Source organism: Pteropus alecto, unplaced genomic scaffold (assembly GCF_000325575.1).
Source record: "Pteropus alecto unplaced genomic scaffold, ASM32557v1 scaffold67, whole genome shotgun sequence".
Classification (NCBI taxonomy): domain Eukaryota; kingdom Metazoa; phylum Chordata; class Mammalia; order Chiroptera; family Pteropodidae; genus Pteropus; species Pteropus alecto.
In genome coordinates, this window is record NW_006441061.1 from 8,729,075 (window position 1) to 8,736,677 (window position 7,603).

Genomic DNA, 7,603 nt, shown 5'->3' on the forward strand with positions numbered 1-7,603 from the left:
AGCATAGGGGGCGGGGCTCTCCGGGCCCCGGCGAGGTACGCCGGAGGGGCTCGCGCTCATTAGCATAGGGGGCGGGGCTCTCCGGGCCCCGGCGAGGTACGCCGGAGGGGCTCGCGCTCATTAGCATAGGGGGCGGGGCCCGCCGGCGTTTATTAGCACAGAAGCAAAGCTCGCAGCCCCGCGCCCGAGGGGCTCGTGCTTTTTAGCACAGGGGACGGGTTCTGGCGGCGCAGGACCCCCCGGTGGAGAAATCCTTCCGATGGGACTAGCACAGGGGCGAGACTCCTCAGAGCATTAACAGGTAGTCCAGCCTCAGCGCCCAGTCGTGACTCCTCCTGGGAAGTTGCCTCTCCTGGGAGGAACAGCGCCGGGAGTGGACAGAGGTTCGATCGGGTCAGGAGCGAGTCTAGAGCTTGACCACGCCCAGGAAATCCCTGCCGTACCCTGAGGGGAGGGGCGGGGTGGGTTCAAGCCAGGTTCGGAAGGGTTTTGTGAAGAAAACGCTAGTCGGACCGCGCGTTCCGTGTATTGGTACCCGAGGGGCTGGGCGCTGCCCTTCCGGAGAGTGCCTCCTCCCGCTAGCGTTTTGCACGTTGGAAGAGGCGCTAAAGTGATACTTAAGAACGGAGGGAATTCAAATTGGAAGCGCTCCGGGGCTGGCCAGGCATTTAATAGGTGCTTATCAATGTCAGGTTCCTTCCTTTCCCTTCCAGGACTGGGGGCAGGCACCCTTTGCACCCACGGGTCAACTGAGGGATGCTCCTGGAGAGGAAGCAAGGGCAGGGCCCTGCCCCGCTCCTGCGCTCCAGCGCAGTGTCCAGTACTGGCCGCGCAGGCTGTGTGTTTCCAGGAAGCCCTGGCTAAACTCCATCTCAGCCTGGCTGCCCTCGGACTCCCAGTAGAGCGCCTGCTGCCTTCGGAATGTCGCCGTCCTCAGGCTGTGGAGGTCTCGGATCTGGGAAGAAAGGGGCAGCCCGAAGGACCGGCCACAAATGACAATGAGCTGGCATTCGCGTGGCCCTTAAATGCAAGGCATCTTACACTCGGGGTCGAGTTCGGTCCTCACACAACAGCCCTATCAGCAAGGCACTGTTATCCTGCCCGGGAACCTTGCGCAGGGACACACGGCCAGGGTGCCAGAGCTGGGATCTCAGCCCTGGGCTGTCCGACTCCAGAAGCCAGGCCGCCTCCTCTGGAGGAGCTGATACCTTGCAGAGGACAGTTCCAGAACATAAGAAACCTCACGGGGGAGAGGGCGGCCCCCTCGTCTGGCAAAGTCATATTAGGCTCTAAAATTATGCTTCGGTCCCGGATTAACGGGCTTTCTACGTCAGACGAGGTCTTTTCTTTTTCACTCTTACAGGGAGCTCAATGAACACTGGTTAGTGACTACGTGGAGGAAGCTCTTTTCTCCCCTTTTTCACTAATAATTTTGAGGTTTTGGGTCTGAAGCAAACTCGGGGTCCTCTAGCCCAGCACCCCCGGTCCCTGTCCCTAGGAACAGCTGTCCAGAATCATAGCAAAAGTCAGCCCGTTCCCGTCGCCACCGTGGCAGCCTCACCAGGATGTAGCTGGCATCGGTCCCCTCAGGGCCGGTGTCCGTGTGGGTGGCCAGGGCGTGGATGGCGATGCGGGCCGTCGGAGCCACGTCGATGAAGATGCGGCAGCCTGCCGCGTCCCTCCCATCTGCACTCATCGAGGGGCTTTCGATTTTACCCCGGGGTCCAAAGAGCTGCACGTCACATTCTGCGAGGGAGAGCATGTGGATGGACTTGGTGTGGACCACCTCAGGGACGCAGGAGTCCCCGAAAGAGGCCAGGGCAGCTCACAGCCAGGGAGCAGTGAGGGGGGCAGCATGGCACTCTGGTCAAGATCAGGGCTCCCAGGCAGAAGCCCCCACTGAACCCCTCCTCCACCACCCCCCGGCTGTGTGACCCTAGGCGAAAGCTTTAAGGGCTCCGAGCGTCCGTTCCGTTCTCTGTGAAGTGGAGGTGACGATGGCACACGCTGAGTAGGGCGACTTTTAGGAGGACTCAGCAGAGCCACGCATAAAAGTGCTTGACACTGAGTCTGACGCAGGACGGGTTCTCACAGCAGCCAGGATGCCTAGGAGGCCGCTGGGGCCGCTCCCGCCTGGCTTCCCCTGATCCTGCACCTGTGTGTGGCGGGTAGGCGGACTGGCAGGCGGCCAGCTCCTGCACTGCTCAGCACCTGTGATCTAAGGCAGCAGCATATGTACGGCGATGCCACCCTGAACAAGCCCGATCCCGTCTGATCTTGGAAGCTAAGCAGGGTCGGGCCTGGTTAGTACTTGGATGGGAGACCACCTAGGAAGATCAGGTACTGCAGATGTAAATAATAAAAAATAAGGGATTGTAAGCTGACAAGTTCCTTGCAATCTGTGAGGTCAACCAAGGGTTGCCTCGCCTAAAAAAATAATTAATTAAAAAATAATAATAATAAGGCACTAGCGCCTCTACGCTGAAGGGCAGGGGACGGAAGGACAGGGGATGTGGTGTCAAACTTCTGCGGGGGAGGAAGCCCCTCGGTGTCCCGCCCCCAGCTGGGGAGGCCATCTTCAGCCAGTTCGGGCTGTTGGGAGAGCATGAGCCCCCCTGAAGCAACCTCGAGGGCTCTCCAAGGACCCAGTGGGGCCATGGGCAAAGCAGGGGTCCCTGGGATGCCATGCTCTGCATGAGGTGTTCCTGAGCGTGCACACGTGTGCAGGTGTGTGCACACACACCAACTCTGCAGGGGATGAGCCAAGAAGACAGCGCATGGGAACAGGGCTGGGAGACAGCGGCTCCCAGAAGCACCGTAAAGGATTTTGAAGGACCTGAGTGCCCAGCCCAAGGTGTAAGACTGTGGTGGCCTGAGGGACGGGGTACAGATGTGTCCCGAGTCTCCATCTCCCCAGAGAGGAAGAGGCGCAGCGCACACCCCGGGGCCTCACGCCGGCTGCCCCTGCACTGTGGGGCGGGGATGCTGGGGTCTCCAGGGAGGCGCTGCCTCTTCCAGTCAGTTGGTCCAGCTCCCTGTCTGCCTTGCCCACCGCCCCATCAGGACGGGCTCTGTCTGCAGCAGCGCCCGCCCAGCCAGCCTCTGGGGAGCTGGGGGAGGCGCGGGGGCTGCCGTACCTCTGTGGAAGGTTCCAGGGGCCGGCCGGCTGGAGTACCGCAGCAAAACTCCGCCTCCCGAGCGCACGCGGCGCTGCCTCACCACCAGCGTGTTGGCCTTGGAGAGGAAGGTCGAGCCGGACAGCTTCCTGCACGTCTTCCTCCACATGAGCCTGCCCCAGAGCAGCAGCATCTCCCCTAGGAGGGGGCAGTGCAGTGAGGGTCCAGCACCCCCAACCCAGGTCGCAGTGCGGTGGCCCTGGGGTAAACCGGGCTCAGTGCCGACCCTCCCCCATGCTGGCTGTGAGACTCTAAGGAACTGGGAACATGACTCATCTCGCTTAGCCTCAGTTTTCCCATCTGTAAAATAGGGACAATCCCAGCCCAGTCATGGGATGACTCTGATGAGCACTCGGGGTGCACCCGGAGCACCTGCCAGGCCAGGAGGGGGCGTGCAGGCGTCAGGCTCACTGGCACCTGTAGGCCCATCACTGGTGGCAATTGCTCAGGTGGCCCTAGACGTACCAGCGCTGCAGTTGAGGGAACTCTCGAGGACTTGGAGGGCTACCACCTCGCCCAGGGGCCGCCCGATAGCCACCGCACAGTCAGCCCGCCCTGGGCCTCGCATGTCAATGGTTCCTGTTGGCTCCAGGTGCTGCCGGCTGCAGACACCTGGAGAAGAAGCAGGAGTCAGGTGACCAGAGCTTCTGGGTGGGGCCTTCCCAGCAGGACGGGCTTTCTTTGTGCTGGAGGAGGAGGCTGGGGGAGGGGAGCCGATGTCCTCCTAGGCCCAGCGGACCCTTCTCGGCTCAGGGGAGGGGGCTGCATGGGTCGAGCATCATCATCCAGGGCACAGAGCCGTTTCTGGATGCTCCAGCGAGAGGGAGGTGCTGTGCATAGTGGTGCCCGGCTTTGGGCCTCAGACCTGGGCCTGACTCTGTGAAACCTTCAGGTTACCTTCCCTTGATGACGATAAAAGTGAGCTTGCCCTTGGCCAGTGAAGGAGACGGCCAGCCCTGAGCCCAGCCTCCCAAGCCCAGCCCTTCAGCCCAGCTGCACCCATCCCAGTGTCCCAATTCTACAGGTGCAGGACGAGCCCCAGGAGATTCCCCACGAGCCCCAGGAGATTCCTAGCTCCCCCAGGCGGACTCGCCTCTGCCACCCCTCCTGCAGAAACCACCCACATGGAAAGCAGGAAGGAACGTAACTGGACTCCGCTGGCCTCTCCTGGGGCCCTGGAGCTGGGGAGAGGAGGCCGGCCCGGCGCTGGGGCCACTCCGGGGCAGCACCAGCAGCGGCAGCTGTGGTCTGGCCTGGAGCAGGAGCTTCCTCGGGGGGCGCCGGGCTGAGTGTCGCCTGCCCCGTACAGGGCCCAGCCCAGCAGCTCTGCACCGTCGACGGCTTGGGCAAGTGCTGGCAGAAGTCAGCTGGCATGGGCCCCTGGGCCTGGGGTCCGAGGCAGGTGTCACGCCGGCGCTGGATGCCATCCCCACAGGAGACGGAGCACTGGCAGGAGAAAGGAAGAGGCGTCGGGCTGACGCGGCCAGAGGATGACGAGGACGGAGAGGGCCAAAGGCCGGGCGTGATCTGCCGTGATCTTTGCAGGCACCTGTCCCCATTCTCCAGACGAGGTTGCCCCGCATCGGTCACACAGGGAGGAGGGGCGGGGATTCCAGCTCAGGTCTCTGTCACCCCCGAGGCCTCAGCCACTCCAAACCCTAGAGCAGGGATCAGGAGGCGTGGCCGCCTCCCTCTGTGCTGTGTCAGTCACTGCAGCCCAGCGTCCGCCCTGCCCTGCCCTGCTCTGAGCTCCCATCAGCCCCACCCCAGATGCTCCGGGTCCTTCTGACCGAGGCAGGTGTTGGCGGTCTGCATTGCCTCTTCTCTACACCGCGAGCCTCTGAGGGGACCCAGCCCTATTTACTATTGTCTTCCTGGGGCCTTGCGAGGTGCTTGGCACGGAATGGCACTTGCTTATCGGTGCGGGGTTGAGTCACTTGCCCTTCACCTTCCGGTGTCTCTAGACCTCGGGGCCTGTGCGGGGCCAGCTGCACCACGTCTCTGGGCCTTGCTGTCCTCCGTCTCTAGGTGCCCTGACTGCCCCCTCCCCAACAGACCCGCTCTCTCCATCCTTCCAGGGGATCACAGTGAATCGAAGCTCACCAGGGTCCCCGTGTGTGAGGACAGCTGCCGCACACCCCGCCAGCCCCAGGTGTAGCGCTCACCTGCGTCCAGGTGCTGACATGCCACCGGTAGGTGCAGTCGGCAACGATGCAGGGGATGCTGGCCCGCGGGCGCGCCAGAGCTGCACAGGCCGCCCCGTCCACCTCTGTGTCCTGGCCTTGGTGGAGCCGCATGCACGTGACCGAGCGTGTGGCAGTGCCGAGACCACAGCTGGCTGAGCACGGGCCGAGGGATGTGACTTTCCACCTGCAGGAAGAGAAGACCCCGGAGAGAGGCTGGGCCTCCCCAAAGACGGCACCGCCCCCACTGGATGGAGGGTCGTCCAGGACAGGTTCCAAGGTCACTGAGGTCCCGAAGTGCAGCCCGAGCCCCAACCCCGCCCCCCAGGGCTCACTGCACCGGAAAGCTCTGCAGGAAAGACACCTCTTCTGCCTTAACCAGGTGCCCCCCTCTCGTCCCCTTTGCCACACGACACCCACTCACACCCACAGAGCTGCTTGCTGATCCAAAGGACAGGGGACAACGCTCCAAGCTAAGGGAAAACAGACCTCGACATCGGTCAGCCCTGCCATGTTCACCTGCAGTCATTCGACAAATAATGACGACTGACATTTTTCAGAGCTGGGACTGAACCCAAGCTGCCCACACGGGAGCCTGGGTCCTAACCACGACACTCTGCCGCCCTCGGGGTCCTGCGACGCCACCTGTCAAACGTGTGCCTGGCACTGTTCTAGATGCTGGGAGCGGGCAGTGAACCAGACCCAGCCCCACCCCCACCCCGACCCTACTCGCTTCTCCACCGTGACGGCGCTGTCACGGGGGATGGTCAGCAGCACCCGCATTTCCTTCCACCCACCAGAGGCCAGGCGCACCCCCTCCCCAGTCATGACAAAGTATTAAAGTGTCTCCAGACGTTGTGACATGTCCCCTGGGAGGCAGATTGCCCCTGGGTGAGCAGGAAGAGAGAGACAGGGAACAGAGAGGTAAGCGCTCTGTGGTGGCGGACGCTGGCGCTTAGCAGAGCGGAGCGTCACGGGTGGGGCGCGCGTGCCCCGCTGCTGTCACCGTGCACTGAGCCGAGCCTGGGCGAGGGGACAGCTCTGAGTCAGGGGCATTCCCGGAATGTTCCAGAACATCAAGGAGGCCAGAGTGGCTACAGCGACATTCGAGGGTGAGCCAGAGCTCATGTGTACGTGAGATTTCCACGTAAAAAAACCCCAGATCACCTCTAAACGTGATGTGAAAAATAAATGGGGTACGAAGCCAAGGGACTTTAGCACAAGCAGTGAAATCGAGAGGTGCTTCTGGCGGATGGTGCACGGGGCTCGTGAGGCTGCCAGGTTAAAACGACTTGATACGGCGATGGGAATGGGGGGAGGAGAGAAAGCGTCCGCCTAGGTCCCAGCACATCCCTTCCCGATGCGATGAAGGAGCCAGCTGGGGGACGTTCGGAAAAATAAAGTTTGCTCCCTGCTTTGCACCACGTGCCGAATAAATCCCAGATGAGTGAAAGGGTTTACATTTAAATGAAACCTTATTGATAACAATGTGTTTCTTTAAAAACAAGAGACAGACGTGAAGGAAACGTGGCAACATGGTAACATCTGTTAAATCTGGTGGGACACGCTGCATGCCACCTTCTTTTCTGGACGTTTCTGTGTTATTAAAAATGCACAAGTACAAAGGAGAAATCACGGAAGAACTGTGAACACGGTGCGTGAATATCGGCCCTTCCCCCACTGGGCTCCAACCCCTTCTCTGGACGCCACCGGCTTGAGCACTATTCTGTCACGTGTCGGCTTTGAGGGCGCTGTGCCCCAGCCGGGGCCACCCAGGCTCTGCTCAGTGCTGCCTCCTCCGCTGTGAAGCCCCCCAGACCTCCCCACACCCGCAGCCCTGTGAGAACCGACAGAGCTCTGCCGCCTAGCACGACCTGCCCGGTAGTCCCCTCCCCCGAGGACTGTCCCCTGTGCCACCGAGCCCTCCTCTGGTCCCCACAGCACCTGGCCTGGCATCGGCACACACCAGGAGCTCAAGCCACCTTCTGGACGTCCCAGGGCTGCTGACCTGGGCGGGCAGGGCTCCAGGCTACAGGGCTCCTGCTGCCTCGGGCGAGGCAGCCCACGGCACTGGGCATCCGGCAGGATCTCTTCGTCCTTGTCCTCCCCGCGAGCCCGGGCACAGTACAGGATCCTGCGCACGACCCCTCCCCCACAGCTCACGCTGCAGGCCGCCAGCTTGTACCGCCACCTGGGGCGAACCAGAGTCAGGGGCGTACCCAGAGCAGCCAGGGGCTCCCCTCA

At 62.1% G+C, this 7,603-nt stretch overlaps 1 protein-coding gene and 1 pseudogene across 1 annotated transcript in view; one reads left to right on the forward strand and one right to left on the reverse strand.

Moving 5' to 3' along the window:
• Positions 1-669: 669 nt before the first annotated feature.
• ADAMTS13 (ADAM metallopeptidase with thrombospondin type 1 motif 13) overlaps positions 670-7,603 on the reverse strand; it is a 29,366-nt gene continuing 22,432 nt past the window's right edge. Inside the window, exons 20-26 of the mRNA XM_015594136.2 lie at positions 7,368-7,550; positions 5,342-5,546; positions 4,325-4,622; positions 3,642-3,788; positions 3,138-3,314; positions 1,562-1,746; positions 670-955 (exon numbers count right to left, since the gene is read on the reverse strand). Of these exons, the coding sequence (XP_015449622.1) occupies positions 746-955; positions 1,562-1,746; positions 3,138-3,314; positions 3,642-3,788; positions 4,325-4,622; positions 5,342-5,546; positions 7,368-7,550 (1,405 nt within the window). The 3' untranslated portion in view covers positions 670-745. The remainder of the gene's footprint in view (positions 956-1,561; positions 1,747-3,137; positions 3,315-3,641; positions 3,789-4,324; positions 4,623-5,341; positions 5,547-7,367; positions 7,551-7,603) is intronic.
• LOC112484881 lies at positions 2,234-2,352 on the forward strand (annotated as a pseudogene).